General features: G+C 39.8%; 1 protein-coding gene across 1 annotated transcript in view; it reads left to right on the plus strand.

Moving 5' to 3' along the window:
• Positions 1-14,952: 14,952 nt before the first annotated feature.
• TTC8 (tetratricopeptide repeat domain 8) overlaps positions 14,953-22,149 on the plus strand; it is a 43,323-nt gene continuing 36,126 nt past the window's right edge. Inside the window, exon 1 of the mRNA XM_075103686.1 lies at positions 14,953-15,184. Coding sequence (XP_074959787.1) covers positions 15,071-15,184 — 114 coding nt within the window. The 5' untranslated portion in view covers positions 14,953-15,070. The remainder of the gene's footprint in view (positions 15,185-22,149) is intronic.

Here is a 22,149-nt window from a genome sequence, read left to right on the forward strand (position 1 = left end):
CTTATATTATTCCCTTCATTGTTTTAGAAAAATAATTCTTTTGTAAAAACATGCATTTAAGCATTCTAGTAAATTAGCTTTATATTAACTTACTTTCACCATCTGGAATGCTGAGAGACGGTATTTTTCTCAAGCTCTGACAGTCACGATTTTCATGACACCAGGATCAGATGCAGCTTTCAGCCCCACACATTCTCTGAAAACAACACAAGGCACCTACAGAAGTCTGCAGAGAGATTCATGCAGCCTGAAACTGAACTCAAATATACAGCCAGGGAAACTTCACCTTCCATGAAAAATTTAAATTTTTTTGAAAGAAAGAAAAGGGCTTTTATCCCTAATCAGGACAAAGAGTTGAACATATTCACCAACAGATCAAGCAAATGTTACTTCCATAGAAAGCATAAACAGTCTTTTTCCCTTCTGTTTGCTTCCTAAACAGCCAGAGCACCTTGGAACTTGGGTAGCCGCAGTTTTCCAGGAGTCCCCAAGATGGGCAACTAGCCAGGGAAGCAGGCTGGAAAATTCCCAACTAGCTCGTCTTAAAAGTGCAAAAGGTATTATTCTCCCTAATATTGATGTTAACTCTGCATGGCTGTTCTGTGTTGCTATCCCAGCTTTTTTCATGGGAAAGGTGTTTACAGAAAAAGTCTATAACAATGATGCTGAGTCTTTTACTAGAAATAATATGGAACAGAAATGAACACTGGGTTTTGAAAAACAAAACCTGAAAACATTTGCATTTCTGCATTGATTCCCCTTGAATTCCACAGAATGTTTTGAATGTCGATATACATTTAATCAAACTGCTAGTAAGCTTTTGTGCAGTTCCATCAAGTTACAAATATAAGGAGGCTAAAAATAAGATTACAACTGCAAGACTGTTCCCTTCATAAGCCAAAGGTTATGAGAAAGTAGGTTCGAAAAATACTGAATGTTCCTGATGACTGAAAAACTTGTTTCAAGCTTTTAAATGTTAATTGGATGATCAGCAGCATAGGCATTTGATACATATTTGACTTCTGCTGTTGTAAAAGCTCATTTGAAAGTGGGAGTATTTCTGTGGTATAAGTTAAGAATATATTAATTTTCTCTTTACTGCACATTTATTGCATATTTAAAAACCAATGTCGAAAAATACATAATTATGGTGTCTCTACTTTCTCCTACTCTGTATAAATATATAATTTTGTTGGGTTATTTCTTAAAGTGAAATTCTGGACCTTTTGAGATCAGTACTAATGTGTGGTATTAACTTCAATGGAGCTAAAGTTTTAATCTTGTGGTCCTTCTCACAACTCAGAAATTAGAACAAGAGAGAATTTGGTTAGTGAAAGTGGATAGGCTGTTTTCAGCCACTTGTTCCAAAACCACTGTTGCTAAAACTGAAAAGTGAAAACAGCAGTCAGGAAGAAACTTTAATATGTAATGACACTGGCTCTGACAGGAAGTCACAGATCATATTTCCTGTAATGAATGGCAGAACCAAAAAAGGTGGTCAGAAAAATGCAGTGCAAGGAGGGTGGGCACAGCTGCATGTCACACACCACACAAACAGCCAATATTTCCTTTTGATTGTTCCGGAATTGATTACCATCTTTAAGATAAGGCAATGCCTGAGAGAAAATTCCGAGAGGAAAACTATTCATTGTCGTAGGTTGCTGATCTTATGTCTATGCGTAAGGGGTGCAAGTGAAATTTCACACACTCAGCATCTATTTTTGCCAGGAACAGGAAGCAGTGTAGTATCACAACCTCTTCCTCTAGCCTTACTCTAGGGTCTAGCGCTCCCACTCAGCTCTGACACGCATAATTCCTTTGGCCTCTCTCAGCCTGGACGTCCCCACGCAGCACCACTGGTACCGGGCCGTCGTCGCTTCGGGAGCCACCGGCACCGAGGACGTCCCCCCGTCAGCGTTATGCCCTTGTAGCGGCTGCACATGCAGAGCGAGACTCAGACCAGGCCGCCGCCGCCGCTCTCTGCCTTGCTGGGCACCCAGACCGCCTCCCGCCCCGCCGGGGCCTGCGGCCCCCGAGCTCCCGCCGCCCCCGCGGGGTGCGCGCGGCGGGCCGGGCCGGCGGGCGGGGCGCTGTCCGCGGTGCTGATCTCCGCGCCGGGCGGCGCCCGGGAGGCCAGGCGCTATGCCCGGGGAGAGGACAGGTATGCTTTGTCAGACTATGGTTCTAGTGGGAAATAAAAGAGCTTTTAGCCAAATAAGACATTTTATGTGCTGCCAGTAAGGTATTTTACAAGTAAAACGTGGTGTTTAGCTGGTTTGCCTCAGCTGCCTACGATGGGTTTTATACCTTTCCTATGATGTCAGGTACATCACTGCAAATTAATGCTTCCTCAGTATACAGTGACACAACTACACCACTTCTCTAAATAAAATCAAATAAGTGGTATTTTAATGTCTCACAACACATACTTGTAAGATTATGTACTTCCTAGCACACTGTAAATATATTTACAATGTATCTCATGTTCTGCTAAATGGAACAAGGCTTAAAGAAGTGATTTCTTAAACAAATGCTCTTGGAACAGCTAATTCCAGAGCACACAAGATGAGGGATTATTCTCTGTTAAGTCCTAGGTAATACAGAGTAGCTGGTTCAAGTAGTAATTATATAATATGAAACAGATGAGCAACAGTGACAACATTAATTTCAACATCCTCGGGGATGAAAAGGTCTCAGTCTATTATGAGAACACAATGTCTGAAAATAATATTTTGCAAAGCTAAGAAACATATTTATGAGAGAAAGTAATGACAATTACCTGCTACTATTTAATAGCACTGAGGCAAACACTACGGATCACAAAGGCCTGTTCACTACTGAATAAAAATAAGAAGTCAAGGAAAAAAGACAACATTGCAAACTCAAACACTATTTGAGTTAATTCTCCTTCAGAAAATGGCAAATTTAATGAGAGATTTTGTACCATATCAGCCAACACATAAGATGCAAGTTATTAAGAAATTTTAAAGGACTAAGATATTAAATCAACAATAGAGACATGATTATTTTTTTAAAGTAACATTAGAAGTAGGAAGCCTTGACAATAAACAGTAGGTCTACTGCATCATCAAGAGCAAAGGAACCAATTAAGGTTAAGAAAATGGCACTGAATAATAGTTATTGATTTCTTCACATCTCTCCTCAACACAGAAGAGTCTGGGAAATACAAGATGGGAGCACATACAGGGTACGGTCACAGAAGGAGATATCTTCATATGAAGGTGCTGGAAAATTATGAACTAAAGAGCAACAAGCCTCAACTACATTATGCTGTACCTCCAAAAACTCTGACAATTTCAAAATGTTTTAGCCAACATGGTTTGAAGAGAAAAAAATGCATTTTTTAATTAAAATCATGTCCTATGTTGAAGCATCATCCAATACTGTAACCATTTTAAAAGCAAGTTTTATTCTAAACTTGGTAAATACAAATCCATATATTTTCTTTTAGTACTGACTGATAAACTACAATAGTTGAAATGAAAATAAAACAATTATATGTGTATGAAATTAAATATTACAGACATTAATTTGTCTTGTTTCTGCAAGATAAATTACACCTTGATAATCATAGGAATTGTATTCATTTGGTAAACATTCATTCTGGGCACTGAAAGAATCAGGCACTCTATTGGAAAGACAATTAACATGTAATTTTCACAATGCAGACAGCAACTAGGGCTGCAATACATTTATTCATGGAAATTTGATTTGGAAATGTCCTCGCATAATGGTTTCCTAACATAGGGCTGGTAAAGGAATGGACAAGATACAAACATTATTGAAATTAAATTCTTCCATCATTAGTAAGGAAAGCAACAACTTCTAGACATTCTAAAGCAGAAACAAATCTGTTTAGGACACGAAATGATGCAAGCTGTGCTGGTTTTGGCTGGGATAGCTTTAATTTTCTTCACAGCAGCTTGTATGGGACTATGTTTTGGATTTGTGCTGAAAACAGTGTTGATACCAGAGGGATGTTCTAGTTACTGCTGAGCATCACTGACACAGAGTCAAGGCCTTTTCTGCCTCTCACCCCACCCCACCAGCGAGTGGGCTGGGGGGTACAAGTCATTGGGAGGGGACACAGCTGGGACAGCTGACCCCAACTGACCAAAGGGGTATTCCATGCCATATGACGTGATGCTCAGCATATAAAGCTGGGAGGAAGAAGAAGGAAGGGGGGCATGTTCAGAGTGATGGCATTTGTCTTCCCAAGTAACTGTTATGCATTACGCAGCTCTCCTGTCCCGGAGATGGCTGAACCTGCCTGCTGATGGGGAGTAGTGAATGAATTCCTTGGTTTGCTTTGCTTGCAGCCACGGCTTTTGTTTTACCTATTAAATGGTCTTTATCTCAACCCATGAGTGTTCTCACTTTTACTCTTCTGATTGTCTCCCCCATCCCATTGTGGGGGGAGTGAGTGAGTGGCTGTGTGGTGCTTAGTTGCCAGCTGGGGTTAAACCATGGCACAAGTACATCAGTAAACTCCACCAGCTGAAACTGCAGAGGGAACACCATTACTGAAAATCATACACTGGCTTCCTTACCCATGACATTTTTACCAAAACACCTTGGTTTAGGGTCTCTCCTTTAATCCAAAGTTCAAATCATTTCTCTTTTGAAACCAAGAGAAGGATTTCTACCATGATTTCAATGGCAAAAGTCTCAGTCTAAGAATTTCCATCACAGCACACGTTTCTTTCCAAATAAATGCAAGAGAACTTCCACATTTAGTTCCAGATTTGAAGTTCCTGTAGTAAAATGATGTTTAATATTAGTCTCAGAAGTTAGGCACATTTCTATTCTTTCTTAAAATGTCTATCACAAACTTTAAAAATTGGCCCTAAAGTCTGTTAGCACATGGGAACAGTTCACTAAAAAAAAATTATTTTTAGTCTATAAACAATGAAAAAACTACTGTGTTTTTCACACTGCCAACAATCTGACACCAGAATGCATCTTGAAGCCACTCAATGGAGCACAAAGTTTCTCTCAGCAATGACATGTTTGCACAACATGGGTCTAGTCACCACATACACACTTGGATCTAAAGAGCTTTTTTTCAGCTTGCATTTTACACACACTTGTATGTGTACTGAAGTAATTAATCTAGGTGATCTGAGAACTTGTATCAAGCACCAGCACTTGATATAACATGTGAAAACTTAAACAGTCTTAAATGAGGCATGTAAGGAGAGACTGATTAAATCCTAATGCATTTTCTGTCAACAGACTTATGATGAAATCTGATTCTGAACTCCCCAAATCAATTTATTTCAGCTGTTGACTAAACTAAATATAGAATGCAATTTGTTTTAAATTCTATTTATGTGACAGCTATCTCTGGCTCCATCTTATGATATGTCAAAAACAATGTGAAGCAACACCTTGTTTGCATGCAGTGGTAATTTTTCTACCTGTTTTCAATTTTTTCTTTACAACTAGGATAATGTGGGATGATCAACCCCAAAGCATGTTGTTAATATTTTTGGTTTTTTGGGGGTGGGGTGAATTAATATTTCAGCTGGCTGATGCTGATTATTAGACTAAAAATTGTCAGGTCAAGACGACATCTTTTTACACAGTAGTTGTCAGGGTTTTCAAAATATAATGTACAGTACTGACTTTGCAAAAGCTCTCAAAAAGCTTAGCTGTCAAAAGGAATCATGAAAGAGCTTAGCCATAAGTCACTACATAGTAACAACATAAAATAATGCAGCTTTATAAAATATGACATCATTTACCAGTAGTAATATAAATATTCAGAAAAACTGAAGAAAAAATATTAAAACATTTTAAAAATAATAGTATTAACTCTCATAATGCTGAGAAACTTAAAAAATAGCATAGCACTATTAATCCCACAGTGGAATGCAAACCTTGAATTCATTCATTTCATTGTATGACTCTATACTATCAGATTTGACTAACCACTGGAACAGATTGGTTAAAGACTGGAATAGGTGGTCCAAAGAGGCTTTGGATTCCTCAACCGCAGAGACTGCCTAGTCTCAGCTGGACAAGGCCCTGAGCAACCTTATCCAACCCTGAAGTTAACCCTGTTTTCAGTGGGATGTTGAATTAGACAGCCTCCAAAGATCCCTTCCAGCCCAAATCATTCTCTGGTTCAGATACTCAGTTCTGTGGGCTGGTTCCCTACAGTCACTCTGCACTTAAGTCAGTCTACTGACTGAAGTAAAGTAAGCCTACTTTAAGGACAGCAAATCCTTCATTTTAAGTGATTCCAACTGTAAAAGAAAATACAGGCAAGAGACTGATACAACTTTTTAGTGTAACTTACTGTGCATAAGCCTCTATAAAACAGCCACTCCTCACAGTAGGAAATAGATCTTTTTCCCACATCTTTGCTCTAAAAATGATAAATTAGTAACAAAACAGACTAACACTCCTAAAAAGAAGAAAGTAGATTTGTAGGGCACCTACATCATTTTTTGTAGGAACTAACAGGTATATAACAAATGATGCTGGAATGGCTTTGTAATTAACAGTGGACTGTGTACCAGGAGATCTTTATCCTCGCTCCACCACTTTCATATTAATATTTATATATTTATTGTGTGAGTGTGTGTGTACGTGTATGTATGAGCAAATCCATTTACATCACGTTTTTCAGATGACCCTTAACTTAGTATGACTGCCAGGGTTCCTACTTCAACATTTAGGATCCACTGCAAATAAGCATGCTAGTCTAGCTGCTCTAAACTTGAAAAGAAATAAAAAGATTAAAGGCAAGTTTTTTTAAGCTGAGCATCCAGTCATCAGTGGATCCTTTGCAATTTTTTGCAACCTATCTTTAAATGGAAATAACATACCAGCCTTTTTCATAGGCCACTGTTTTTTTTATAGCTGCATTGATTCCTGCTAGTGTGAACACCAATCTATATTCAGCACAGCATATATAGCATCTGCATCAAACAATAGTGCCTTATATGAAACACCAAAGATAAAAAGGAAGGTAACAATCTTGCTTGAAAAACATCCTGTTCATCCTGTACACCGAGGGAGGTGTGGATCTGATCACAAAGACTGTATTCAGTCCATGCATAAATAGAACAGGGCAGACATAAGGTCATATGAAGGTTAATGGCTCGGGAACAGTATTGCCACCTAAGTCCCGTTATCAACTGCTGGATGATCCCTTTTCAGCTAGACCAAGATAACCATGGTTAGGTTATCATGTATGATCAGCAAGAAGCAGCAGTATTGTTATTTATGATAGCAATAGTTGCTATTGATGCATATTGTTGTCTTGGTTGGTCATAGAGTGAAACCTGCAGCTGTTACTACAAATTATTTTCCCTGATGCTGAATCCAAGCCTCAGCACAAAATTCTGCTCTTAATGCAATTTCATTTGCATGACCTCTGCTAATTTTCTACAGTCAGTAAGAAATGGGATCTAGAAGCAAATATTATGTGAACTCAACTTCAGATGGCAGAGTCCTTGCTGAAAATAGCGTGTAAAGAGGGAACTTCCTCTTTGTGCTCATCTGCCACAACTACGTGCCTTCCCAAAAAGCAGGCACTTGGCATGGCCTGATCTGTAGTCCTGTTCGGGTTCATTCAAAGCACACAAAACAAAACTCACTCTATACTCTGTTGCTCTCAATTCTCCCAACATCAGATGTATCTGAATCATTAGAATGAACCCTTTTTGCTGTCATGTTTAATGGTGCCAACTCTTATTCAAAGGCAAGCCAGATGTCTCTAGCTGAGGCAATCTGCAGGTAGATGTGCAGTAATATCAATGTTCATTTTCAAGCCCTTGTTAATTATATTGAGCAGCAAATTACATCTCTCTTCTGTATTTTTACATCTTGAGAGAGACGAGTAACTGCCAGAAGCAGTAGCCTGCATCTGAATGGCTTAGGTACTGAGAGACACAGGATGTTTCTCCACAGAGTTGCATAAGAAATTCTAAGATACCGACAGAATTTTAGGAACTATTTTTAGGTTCTATTCCTGATTTTATCACAAGAATGTGAGTTCATGATGAGAAATAAGGCCTGAGAATCAGCATTCTTAGTTCAAGAAACAAGTATGATCGCTTGGTGCACAGAAGACCCTCATGGCAGACTTACAGAGAAAGGTAAAGTCAGCCTATAGTGTCTATGTTTTTAAAATTAAAGGGGTCTTAGATATCAGTAGATCCTGTCCTACTCCTCTCTTCCATACACACTTTGCAAGAAGCTAATTTAGACACCTCATACTCAGAGTTTAAATGTTAAGACACTGATGCAGAAGAGTCACAAGAACATTTGGAAAATGCAAAGCATTTTAGGCATACCAATAGTTTATTCTGGAGGAGTATTTAAAGGAGAAAAACATTAAATACATCTTTCCTTCCAGACCCAGTATTCAGTATCAGTTTAAAGCGCCCTTGTCAGTAGGAATAAAAAAACTGTATTAAAAAAAAAAAAGGTGAAAATGCAAAGCAGATTTAAATCTCTAAGCAAAGCAAAGTCATTTAATCTTGACAAGTAATTGAACAATTAATTGAAACACAACTGAAATACAGTACACAGATATAGATGTCAACAAAATCTACATTTTATAAAAAGCAATTATGCAAACCCATGTGTTTTATGAATAAAGATACATAATAATGGATTCCTGATATTCAGTAGAGCTCCCTGATATTTTCATTACAAAATAATTATAATAGGAGCTATTATTGTAGCCTGTCTCAAGGACATCTCGTTTTCAAATGAAGAATAAACCATACAGAGAAGAGGAATTAAACTGTCCCTTAATTCTGATTCATTAATTTTCTTTTCTTTGTTCAAATAAATGAAGGCAAGGTTCAAACTATCCATGATACAGTGATATCATCACAATACTCCAGCTGTAAATCAAGCAGCACCACTGAATTTCCTGTCCTTTCACAGAAGATGAGAATAGACTCTCAAAACATACTAGCTAAGGTCAGGTCACTTTCAATACAACAAACATGCATATTTATACAAGAAAAGCACGTGGCTTTTCTTTAATAAACCCTGGTGATTTCTATAGTTATATCACATGTCTATCATCGTCCCAGGACAGCATTGACAAAATGAATGCTCCTTAATACCTTGCAGGTATTAATGCCAGAGCCTGAAAGATACTGTGTTCTCGCTCTTGTGGAGAAGGGCCAGCACGTTCAGCCTCCCAGGCTGTGACTGTGCACCCTCAACAACAAATGTCATCCATGTGAGAGGGAGTGAGAGTTATTTCATGCACTGCAGCCTGCATGAAGAAACTCCCGAGAAGTCAAACAGGCTCTCCAGGCTTCTGTCAGCCTAATGACGAATACAATTTGATGGCAGTCATTGTATTCAGAGGCAAGTTCTGTAGCGTGGCTACGTACAGGGGACACAGGACACTCATTTGCTGCCCAGTTGGTTGAATTCTTTTTAGGTCTAGCATATACAGCTTAAATGGCTTTGATTAACTCACAAGTCACCAGTAGCTCACTTCATGCATAGAAAGGCATATGTATGAAGGCCTAGCATACAGAGTAGCAACCACACAAAGCCCTGAGAGCAAAAAACTTTGATGTAGAAAATGTTTGCAGAGTCAAATTTCCACTTACCTTTGGCTCAGACTCACCCAATCCAACTCTGAGATAGAGAATGGGTTTAGAAAAATAGGGTATGTGGTACACTGCACAACTATGCACTAGACAGCAATGTCTTTGTGGGAAATGAGAGGAGCAAGTTCCTTTTTCATGTTCACACAAATCAGTAGTGGCAAGTGCCCAGGGGCGGTGGCAGGAGCAGGAGACTGCATTCTAGGCCAGCATCTGAATAACGTTACTGGCCTCCTGTACTGGGTCTTTTATATACACCTTAACTCTGCAGAAAGGCAACTGCTGGGCATTTTCGTTTTACTGTTGGCATCAGCCAAATCCATACAATATGCTTTTTTGGGATTAGCATTGGCATTTGCAATACTGGCTGGTACCAGATACCTCAGCAGACAGGTTGGACTCATTAGCATCCAGGAAGGCCACATCACCAGAGCAAACACAGCAGCTCTGAACCAGGCATATGTGAGTAAAAGAAATACTGCTCACCTGACTTAAAGAAAACTGAAAAGAGCAGGGCTCTTTAAAGGCCAGGAGGCCAGCAGCAGACCCTCAAGGAAATAGAGCAAAAAAATAACATACATTTTGTTTTCCTATACTGAAGAGGCCTTCCAGCAAGGTTCTAAAACACTAATTATGTAGCTGGATATGAAATATTCTAAATTAATCTATGCTTCTCAGAAGGTGGCATGGAAAAGGCTATTTAACAGCCTGTGCTCAAACCGCAAAACGACCCGAGGCAAACTAAAGTGCAGGGCTGCCCATGCTGACGGCCTACTGTAAAAGTTAATGTTGCTGTTGACTAGGAGAAACATAGGAAAAAAGATATCAAAATTCCTTTATAGTCTTTTCCCATTACTCATCTCAGTGTTAATCTGGGAGGACTGCAACTCAAAGTCCAGGAAAGAACAGCCAGAGCTATAGTGGCTCTGTTCATCAGCTCCTGTTTTACTTTCTCTAATTCCCCCTCTTTTTCTCATATGCTCTAGGATAATTAATCCACAATACCAACCAGCCCTACAGTTAGTCCTAAACCATGATCAGGATTTGTTTATATCCCAAGTCAGCCAGGGAGTTTACACATGCCTCCGAGGACTTCTGCATTCCTGCAAGTAAAGTTTTCCTATGTAGTCTTATTTGACATATTCGTTAATGTACTAGTTGCCAGGGCTGGCTTCCAAAATCCTGTTATCAGTGTCCCAGAAAGTGGGCAGCAAGTATTAGAAATACTTGCTGGACACATCTGGCTTCTATGCTATGTTTGAGAATTACACAAGTGTGCAGGAGTGCTTCTACACATGCCAGGAATAAGTACTCAGATCCAGATTTATTTGGACATAAATATCATAGGCAGATGGATAAGGTCAGTTGCTCAGTTGAACAGGTATGAAACTTCCCCCAATTTTATATGTCACCTAACTTCAGCTGCAATGGATTACAGCTTTATGTAATCTATGTCTTTTTCTTTCCCTAAAAGTAGTCGGGTCATAGACCCTGAATCTAATTCCTGGCTGTTTAGCTTTCATGCAGTTACACTGGAAGGGGACTGCCATACAGGGCTCTACAAAGCACACAAAAAAAGACACAGGGATTTTGTGTGTCTTATTCCAGGATTTCAATAAGTTAGAGAAGTGGATCGTGGCTACCCACAGAGATTATTATTTAAGGAAAGTACTAGACTGGCTAAAAGGTTCAAATTTGGGGATTTTGATAGTCAAGATAAATGAGAGTCCCCATATTAAAAAGCTCAAAACAATCCCCTACACAGGAAGCGAAAGCCAGCATTATCAGTGGAAAAGACTTCAAAGGTGATGTACAGAGGATGATCTCTGCACCAATACCAGAGACAGGCCAGGGTATAAGTGTGCCAAGAAAGCACATCAGCAGCACACTTGGGGATTTGGCTTCACCTAGTAGGAGCAGCAGACTATGACAGACAGAATGCATTTTTATGCCCGCTGCTGAGGTAGGACTGGTCTCCAGGAATGCAAATAGCATGTGCACCAGGGGATTGGCCTTACTTGAAAGGTAAGACAGGTTGAATCGTGCACTTTTATGTCTAAGTGCTCTGCTCATACAGAAATATGTCAATATTGGACTGAGTCTTCTCTGCAATGTTACTCCAGATCAGGACATACTTTTTAGACAGCTGTTTCCGAGAATAAAACTGTGCCACAGTTTAGAGAATTGATTCTCTAAAGATATTATGGATGACGAACATAGGTATTCTTAGGTCTATATTCATCCTCTGAATAGTGCACAGAGAGGCAACACCTGAGCAAACACTTGTATGTACCATAACCGCTGACTTGGGTGGACACACCTTTCTCTGTCCATCTTCACTTTTTCCTACCCGTACACAAACTTGTCAGTCTAAAGCACTTGTCAGAGAAGTGTTCAAAGCACCATGCATAGATTCTGGAACGTAGACAAAACTGCAATGTGATCTGGAAGCAGGAGGAGACTGACAGTGTTTCCATTCTACAAGCTGGCAGGTAGGCCATGAAAAGAAATGGTTTGATAAAAGCTGAAATTCCACAATCACAACTGCTTTACATTTGGAGCTTTATAAAGGAAATAATCAAAGGCTCTTGCTCATGTAAGTATTGCTGACAAATTTTTATATAGATTCACCTTTCTTTGAACTGTGGTCTAAGGTACACATTGCCATGGGTGGATGAACTAGGCTTGCCAGGGCAACTCTTTCTGGCTTTATACATTTGAATTAGATGCATACCATCACATAGAAACTAAAAAAACCCCAAACCTCCTTCTCATATCCACAGCCAAAGAGAGAGCAAAAACCCCTTGCACATTAAGCGTGAAAAGAAGGAAAAAGAATTTTCCTATCAAATCTCCTGTAAATCAAATTGTCCTGTAAAACTTCATTGCAAAAAAGCTGAAGATCCATCTTGATCTAATTGCTACTATAGGACAACATTACTTCAGCTTGATCACTGAGAAGCCATATAGCAGTATCTAACAGGCTAACTTTGGAAGACTGTGACCTTTCCTGTTATAGATAGAACCTTGGTGCTATAAAAATATGGCTGAAGTACAGCAATGTATGTATTAATGATCAAATATACAGCAATTCTTGTATATGAAAAGCATTCATTTTCTACCTTATTTGAGTTATTTGAAATGCTTACTGTTTTTCTTGTTCTCAAGAGCATCTGCTCATGACCAGGGACCGAATACTGGCAGCTCACATGACTCACAATTTATTCCCATTGGTTTCTAGTCACACAGCCTCATCTCATGCTTTTCTTTTGAAAAGCCATCAGTTTTCATCAGAAGAACTCCAAGTTCATCCCCCATATAAACCATAGAGCTTCATGCCTCTTTCTGGGTGTCCACTGCTTTCTGCTAGAAAGCCAAGTCACCATGAAGATCCATTCTTTTCTCTAGGAAACACACTCTTGTCAAGCCAAACACCCTCAGGTGAGCCAGGGCACAGAGCAGTCGATGATATCTATGACTAATCCACAGCTCGCACACCTGAATGCACAGCTCCCAGGTTGGTGGAGTACTTGGATACCTCAGTCCATTGTGTCTGCCCACAACCACCACTTTGTTTTGATTTGCTATCTCAAAATGGAAAGCATTAAAAAGACTGTTATAATAAAACATTCTCAGCATCCTTAGACATTTAATTTACTTTGTAGTCTGGAAGTAGTCATTAAGATATCAAGGCTTAAAATATGGGTTCACAAAGAAAAAATTATATGTAGCCCTTATGAGGTTCTTAAGATGATGGTGTCGGAATCAATAAAATTCAGGAGCTATTGGTCTCCTCTGTTTTCCTGTGCAGATAAATAGTATGTTTAACTGATGTGGTGGGCTGTTCACAAAAGAACAGCCTTTTAAAAACAGCAAGTATAAAACATTCTGGCATTGTTTGTCTCCAGTAAACCAACTAACACCAGTTTGGCATTTTAATCGAACAACTTTAGAACTAATGTACTGACCTCAAAATGTGTCTCTACAAACTGAAAGTCCCATTCACGTTACATTCTATAAAAACATAGCAGCCCAGACGCGCTGAATTACCTAACATGGTAACAGAAAGCATTTGAAACATTTCAGAACAGATCATCTCATAAGTACACACAAAAGTGGAGGAACTTCAAGTTAGTATTTTTAATAAATCTGTAGGTTTTGACGGATGCTCACAATCTCTCTGAACAGCACATCCTGCTCATCATGCTAAGCCTGACCATAAAACACATGCTGAAGGATTTAAAAGAATTCATAAACAAAATGGGATAATATCATAGAGCTCAGTAGTTACTCAGCCACAGTAGTACAACTGCACAGCAGTATCACAGCAATGATCTGTCAAAGCAACAAGAAATACTGTTCACTCTTCTGACCAACCTGAGGTACACAGTGAGTCTCCTTGTGCAAGTCTCCTACATGTTTTGTGGGAATGCAGCACATACAGACTCCCACAATGACTTAAAACCAAAGAAATGACAGAAACTATTGTGCTACTTCCTTTCCACCCTTCCTAACTGGGGATGACATGGGTCCCAGAAAAGACTTCACTCAGATCACTGTCTCCCTGTTGTGGTGGGTTGGCCCTGGCTGGATGCCAGGTGCCCAGCAAAACTGCTCTCCTCATATCACTCCCCTCATGTAGAATGCTCCTTTCTCCACGGGCCACAGGTCCTGCCAGGAGCCTGCTCCAGCACAGGCTTCCCATGGGGTCACAGCCTCTTTCAGGCACATCCACCTGCTCTGGCGTGGGGTCCTTCATGGGCTGCAGGTGGATATCTGCTGGATATCCAAGCATCCCTAGAGATTTTTCCTTTTACTCAGGCTGATGTCTGCCGTCAGCATCTCACAATACATACAAAGTAAAAGTAGATGTATTCCAGCTTTTTTCACCTCCAAACATCAGTCTTACCATTCCTCTGCAAGAACTGATGAACTACAGGCACTAATAGAGTCTGCAAGGCTGAACAGCAATCTGTACTTTTCTCAGCCAGGGCTCCCATGGCCATAAAGCACATTTTACACAAATAAGGATTAAAGGACTGTATTCTTCCTGTTTAGGCATATATTCCAATTCGAAATGGCTCTTGATAATAGGACAGCAAGTAAGAGGTCACGGTTAAAAATAGTGGGGCTATTTTAAATCCCCTGCTCCCAGTACCACAGATTAAACCCTGCCCTCAGCCACCCACGCACCAGCCTACGCGCGGCTCCCGCCGGGGCGGCTCGGCCCCGGAGCTCGGCCCACTGCAGCGCGCCGGGACGGGCCGCAGGACACCGCCCGGCCCGCCCAGCGCTGCCGCCCCGAGGCCTGGCTGCGCTAGGCCCCGCCTCGGCCTGGCGGGGCCTGCCGTTTCCGCGGCAGCGGCTCGGCCGGCGGCGCTCCGCCCCGGGCCCCGCTCGGTAGGCAGTGGGCCGGGAGGCGCCGGAGGATCAGCCGCGGCCGCCCCGCCGGCGGGATGGGGCTGGAGCTGGAGCCGCTGTTCCAGGCCTGGAGCTGCTTCAGGCGGAGGAAGTTCCGGCAGTGCGCGGACCTTTGCTCGCAGCTGCTGGAGAGGCCGCCCGGCGAGCAGGTACCGGGGCTGGGGCGGGCCGAGAGCGTCGGCGGGGCGGGAGCGGGAGGCGGCCGTGTCGTTGGGCAGCGGTCGCGCCCCCGCTCCCTCAGCGGCCGGGCTGCCAGCAGGGCGGCCTCCACGGGCCTCTCTCCTTACCTGTTGCAGCCGCCGGAGGGGCGCGGTGTGACCCCCGTTAGTGGGCCGGGGGGGGCCTGGGCGGCGCCGTGCTCCGCGAGGAGGAGGAGGGCTGGGCAGCGCCTCCTCACTGAGCTCCTAAATCGCTCCCGAAACGGGGCGGTGAGTGCGGCGCTGCGAGCAGCTCCTCAGGCACGGCCTGGCGCGCCCCTCCTGCCCCAGCCCGGTCGGGAGAGGGGAACACGGAGGCGGTGCTGCTGGCTGTGAAACCCTGACAGCAGCGGGGTCCCGGGACTCCCCACAGCAAGAGTTTTAACTCAAGATTTTGCGGAGTTAAAGGAAGAAAAGCCGTGACTAAAAATCAGGTCGGCTTAAGGATGTTACTGCTGATTTTACACAGATGTTCAGATATTACAGTTGCTTTATGGACTAAACCTCGTAAGGTTAAAAGACACCCATTTTAGCTCAGCTTACGTAGGAGCATTATCATGGGACAGAAGGCATTTCTGTTCCTCTCTGCTCTTCCTCCAGCTACAAAGTTCCTGGAAATGCTGGGTATGTGTTGTTCAGTACCTACATAATTTCTCACCCTTCTGTAAGAAGGAAGGGTTTGAGAATGTTGTTTCTGGATTAATAGTTGTACACATGTAAACACTTCTACTGCCGTATTTGGAAAACAGTAACCGAGTGGACTTCATTATAAATACAGTAAATTACTAAGTCTCTCAAAGCATTCTATAGCTACATATTTTAAGAATCTTAAAGGCAGCTCTTTTTATCACAGAGGAAAAGTCTTTAAAGAAAACTGCACAGTCACACAACTGAGTAAATGTGAAACACAGTAATTGTTTAAACTGGTTTAGGATAGATATTTAAAAGATGCTTTTGTTTGTTGTATACTGTAAGTCACCAGCAAGGAGCCATCGGCAGAAAAAGTTGTAGTGGAGATGTGCCAAGAAAGTTGGTCCTGAACACTAAATGGGATTGAGTATTAGTTGTATGCATGTCCTATATCATTTATGTGTCTTTTTGGGTTATTATTGGGTCTTGATACATTTAACTTTTGCGTATGGAAGTACGGCACCTGATTTGTTATAGAAACTCTTAAAACAGTACAGATAACGGTAATTAAGAGCTGTAAAGATCATAATGCTCCTATTGCTATTAATTTATAAATTTTTTAATTAGTAAAACATTTTCCAATCTAGTATCTCAACATGGAAATATAAAGACAACTGCATTTCTACTGTGTGCTGAAGCTCAAGTATAAAATTGTTTTGTTACACCTGGCAACTCTGAACTTTTGCTGGGCTGTTTCCAGTAGCACTGGGGAACTTGTTGGAAGACATCTGCAACCAGCAGACGTGGGGAATAGAAGGGGGTACAAGGCTGGGAAAGGTGTTCAGGAGGAAGATAACAAAAGAGCAATGAGAGGATATAGATCCTGTTTGGTTTTCATTCGTTCTTCCAAATATTGATCACACCTGCTGCAAACATTTAAGTATATTAATTAAATTGTTTTCTTAGATAAGGCTACATGTTCTGCTTAGACAACCAGGACCTTACATACCAGCCATATGAGAGTTTTAACAAATACTATATAAAGTTGGGACGAATGATTGGTCACTTAATTTAATCTTCGAAATGATCACACCAGCCTATAAGCTTTATCTTCTCTCAGAATGGAAGAGTGAAAACGTTTAAGATAACTATGCTTTGAGAAACACTGGATTATGGGAATATGAACAGTGTCTATACTGAATGAAATAACAAGCTCTTAGAAGAGGTCCTATATGAAGTCTCTGAATTTTAATATCAAGTTTCATGAGTGTTTTGAAAAGACTTCTGGGCCATAGTTGCCTGCAAAGGACTGGACTTTATAACCTCAGTGTGTTATTTTCAGAACTGTATTCCTGTCACACTTTTATGTGAAAAAAGGCACTCTTCATCAGCAGCCTGTTTCAAACCTACCCGAAAGTTTAGATGGAAGAGAAATTACTTCGCTTTCTTTAAAGGCAAAATTGAAATATGGTTAGTTTGGCTCTTGCCCCATGTAATCTTCCTGAAGAATCCTTATTAAGAGCTCTTTTCAAGCAGGAATTAATGACTTCCAAAAATATTTTTAAAATGTATCTACTTTAGCTTGAAAAATATCAGTCTTCCCCTGTAACATTTTAGAAGTGCATGGAACGATGTTTCAGTCTTTCTCTGAAAAGAGATTTCATAGAGCCACGTCTGAGTAAAGCACATTGCAAGTTTGCAGACACCAGCAAGTAGATTTTACTCTATGTAAGTACTTTACATAAGTGGAGTAACAGTTTAGAGACTTTAAAAAAAAATAAATGGAGAAGTGGTTACTGAGTGGCAATTCAGCATGTGCCTTCAGAAGGATCATGGAACGTACTGTACTTCATGGTGTATAATGTAATGGCTACATTTCATCAGCTTTCTTCCATCACTCCTCTCTGTTAGTCCAGACAAAGAGCACGCTCTTGACAGGAGAAGATGTAACATCATTTATACCACCTGTTTATTTTGGTACAGCAGGTTGGAGAAAATAGAATATGGAACATGGAATGGTATTTCTTCAGGCAACTGCTCATGATGTTTCAGATTTTACACTTTTTATCGTAATCAGCACAAAATCTTAATATTTACTGGTTATCTGTCCAAGTAAGTCTGTATTTTATTATTCTGATTCTCATTTGTGAAGCCTTGCAGGTCTTTTCCTTAGCTATGTTGTTGCACTTTCAGCTCATTACTTTCAACACTTGCTGCTTTCAGGTACCGATCTGTCATGTTTGCCCTGCTAGATTTCAGGCATAAAGGAAGTAGTGATGTACCTCAAGAATATGTTTTATATGTAGCTGAAACCTTACAAACTATTTTGAACCTACTTAATACAACAGAATGAAAAAGCAGATCATGCTTATGTGTTGCAGCATGTGCACTTTGCATTTAATTGAACCATTATTTTTGTAAAACCTTTGGAAGATACTAAGCTCCAAGGCTGAACACTGAGGTAGTCAGAACTCAAATAAGTGACGTACATTACTTGATTCTCCTGGCTTGCCTAGTCGAATATTATTTTACATTATTCTGTATTTGTTCTAATGGTAGCATATCAGTGAAGTTGCTGTAGTTGTGAATACTAGAAAAGTGATCTAAGATTACTTTTTTTTTAGTTAGTTAAGATTCTCAGGCAGGTTCACTGTTGATTCCTGAAGCATGTGTTACGTTTGAAGGTGACATGATAACCAAATTAGTAGCTCCTAAGTATTTTCATCAAACTCTATTTCTGTCGTCTTCAGTCACCTACCAGAAAACAGTGCTATCTTCCGTCTGTGTGAATTACATTAGTAGTATTTTAATATAACCTGGAGAAATGCCTAAAATAATGTATCATTTTTGGTACCTAACCCAATATATGTGGTTTATTATGCTTAAAACACACATAGCAATTCTAAAACATTTAATGGTCGAACCCCTAATGGGAGCACTTCTGCAAATCAGGCCCAAGATATGTTATGTTGGGCTTCAGGAAAGCAAACAGACAAATGACAACACTTATGGCAAGTTTGGATTAAGCGGGCTGCTGTGCAGCACAAGGGAATACTCAACTGCCGTAATCACAGTGCCATCTGTTCTCATCCTCTTGTCCCATATTCTGCTAAGCATGTGCCTCCCAACCTCTGCACCAGGGAGCGAAAGATCTTACAAGAACAGTAGCTTCAGTTACTGTTCAGGGATTCACTTCTTTCAACAGTGTGCGTTAGGATATGATATAAGCCAAGCCACAGGAGATGGTATCCTTTAAAGAGATGCTCAGGAATGGTTGAGTTAAACTGTGACTGTTACAGGTCAGAACTTTTTCATGCTCAGACAACTAGCCTTCTCCCTTCTAAGACATGTAATGTAACAATAAGTAAGTAAAGGAAGAGACTAATAGTGCATAATCTGAGAGTGTTTTCATGCCTGAAAGCCTGTCCATTTTCCCAGCTGTCAACTGGTCTGCTAAATGATAGCGCTGCTCCTGCTCCATTGCATCCGCAACACTGTCACAAAACTATGGACAGGTGAGATCAGCTTTCTACAACACCCTTAGGAGTAAGCATTTTTGCCAGTCACACTTAAAAAGGTAATAAGACATTTTCTTGACCAGTACATCTTGATACATCTCTTAATTTGCCACTCCCTCTACATATAGCTTAGTACTCAGAATATGTGTTCATCACGAGTATAATGATGTTTAAGAAGTTCTCCTTTAAGAACATGGTAAATGCTGATTTGAAGGTGTCAAAAATAAGTTTACTGACGATCCACTCAACAGTTACATGTACATACATTTAGAAGCTATCTTAGAATAAAGAGAACTCTCTGAAGTCTGTCAGCGGATGCGGTAAGCCCTAGGAGGTTTTTAAGGTGTGGTGTTGATCTTTTAGCCAACTGGGTATGAATCAAGAGTTTTCTTATGTAGCAGTATCAAATGCTACGCCGTTAAAAACTTTCATTCTTAAAGAATACATCAATGAAATCAAAACACTTTAAAATCAATTATGTTTTCCTGAAGAGTTCTTAATTAATAAAATGTGCTGAACATTTTGATACAAGAATAATTAGCTGCTACTGAATTAGATTTTATGGAAGACCGAAATATTTTTTTCCATAAAATGTCCTGTGCATTTCTGCATTTAAGAATTAGGAATATAAATTTTATTGATGGACTTTACTTCTATGCTGACAATCTTATCGCAGGATAGATAACACTGTATTTTCTATGACGAGCATTTGGGCATACAAACACACAAAGCACTGATGTTCAGTTTAATTATTTCCTATCGTAAGCAGACAGGCATTGTCTTCTGTGTTTATAGTAATAGCATGACCTGGAGGAAATACAATCCAGGGCTGTCTCTGTTGATCATCCTGATTAGTTACCTAATCTGATTACTCTTCTTTGCCTCGAATCTGACATATGGAACACAATAACCGGCACCAATGTATGAGGTCTGCTGTAGTTTAACAATTAAAATGCCTAATGTAGTTAATAGATAGACAGTGGATGTCCAGCCTTTAACTTGATTAATTATCTGCTATGAAGATTTTCTTTTGTACATTTGTCCTTGCTTCTCCCACACTGAACTTTCAGCTACTATTAGTTGCATACTGTTTTTTGTATGGTCATAATAAAGTTCTCACAGATATGTTTATGTACATGGAACTTGATTTGAAAAAGCATCCTTGACTGAAATCAGTTCTTGGTTCAAGAGGCAGTAATTATTAGTTTATTCATAAAAATTAGTGATACATACGTTGAAGTCATTGTTCCTGGATAATGTTTTTATTGTGTTTCTACTCTTAATCACTTGAAGAGGATTTTCAGAATATACTAATTTTAATATTCTGCATGTATTAAATCATACTCACCTGAAATTAATTGTAGAATAAAGCTGTATTAGAATATAAAGTATGCAGTCTTGTTTCGTTTCTTCTTCTAGGCTATAAGCACCAGAAGGCTTAATTTTTCCGAATATTTTTGGTCTTCAAATAAACTGACTTTACACATTAACTTTAATTTTAAAATGCCCTCACTGGATTTAGAGATCTGGGTTAAATCCTTCCTTCATTGCTTTTGCAATCTTATTAATTTCAAAGGAGCTTTATATGTGTAAATGAAGAATAAATTTGACCTTTTGTTTTGAGATACAAGCTTACAGGGCAATGCTGCTTGTTAATCCTCTCAAAGAAATCTTTATTCGGAATCTGGTTCTAGTGGATTACATGCATGAATAGCAACTGCTGGATCCACCCATGTTAAAATGTATTATATTTTAATGTTAGGTTTTGTTGTTCCAGACTTGTGTTTAATGGGAGGGTTCTATCACCTTCTTGAGGGTTATTTAAAATCTTAAGTTACTTCTTGTCAAAAACTGAAACAATGTATTAGGATATATGAACATGCATACTGTCACCTGAGATATAAGAGTATGAGAGACCAGTGGTTTTAGTAAGTATTATTAGTCAACTCTACTTTTTTCCGAAGTGATGAGGGATGTAATTTCTGATTTTTTTAGTAATATGAGTGCTCCTACATAAGCAAATTTGTTTTATTTTTTAAATTACTTTTTAAACTAATGAACAGTGCCTAAAGTGAGATGCACATCTCTAACATTAAGACATTTCTGAGTTAGTGTTTATGTAATATTCCTAACCCTGTCCTCATTAGTTACTGTAGCACATATGGTATGGAAGATCACCTACTGCTCTTAAACCATTTTCTAGTACGCCATATGTGCTGTAACACTCGGACACAATGGGGTGAATAAAATGCAGGCTAAAATATCTCAATGTCCTTTTCTTCATTACTTAGAAAGTTAGAACAGTTTATTTTTTAGAACGTGAATAATTAAAACAACATATTAAAAGGACTTGGAGTTCATTTAAGAACAGTTTATTTTTTAGAACATGAATACTATAATTAAAACAACATATTAAAAGGACTTGGAGTTCATTTAATCATACGCCTAAAATATAAAGGCAGTTTCAGTGCCTTAGTCAAGCTCAGGTACATCACATACAGCTGAGATTAATCCTGCAATTAGTGTTTAGTTCCATAGAAAACTCAATTTATAAGATGTGTTATGCATTCTAACACTGGTGAACAAGTTTGTGATTCCAAGTATTCTTAAAAGGCCACAGAAATTCCAGTACCGTACAGCAGGAAGATGCGAGAAGATCACCGGTCTTCCAGGTCCCTGCTGTCATGGAATTTACTGAGTAAAAATGCTCAGACTGAAGGAAGTAGACCATGTCTAATACTACAGAGGAAAAAAGCAAGCTTGACCGTG

This window comes from Phalacrocorax aristotelis, chromosome 9, assembly GCF_949628215.1.
Source record: "Phalacrocorax aristotelis chromosome 9, bGulAri2.1, whole genome shotgun sequence".
Taxonomy (NCBI): Eukaryota; Metazoa; Chordata; class Aves; order Suliformes; family Phalacrocoracidae; genus Phalacrocorax; species Phalacrocorax aristotelis.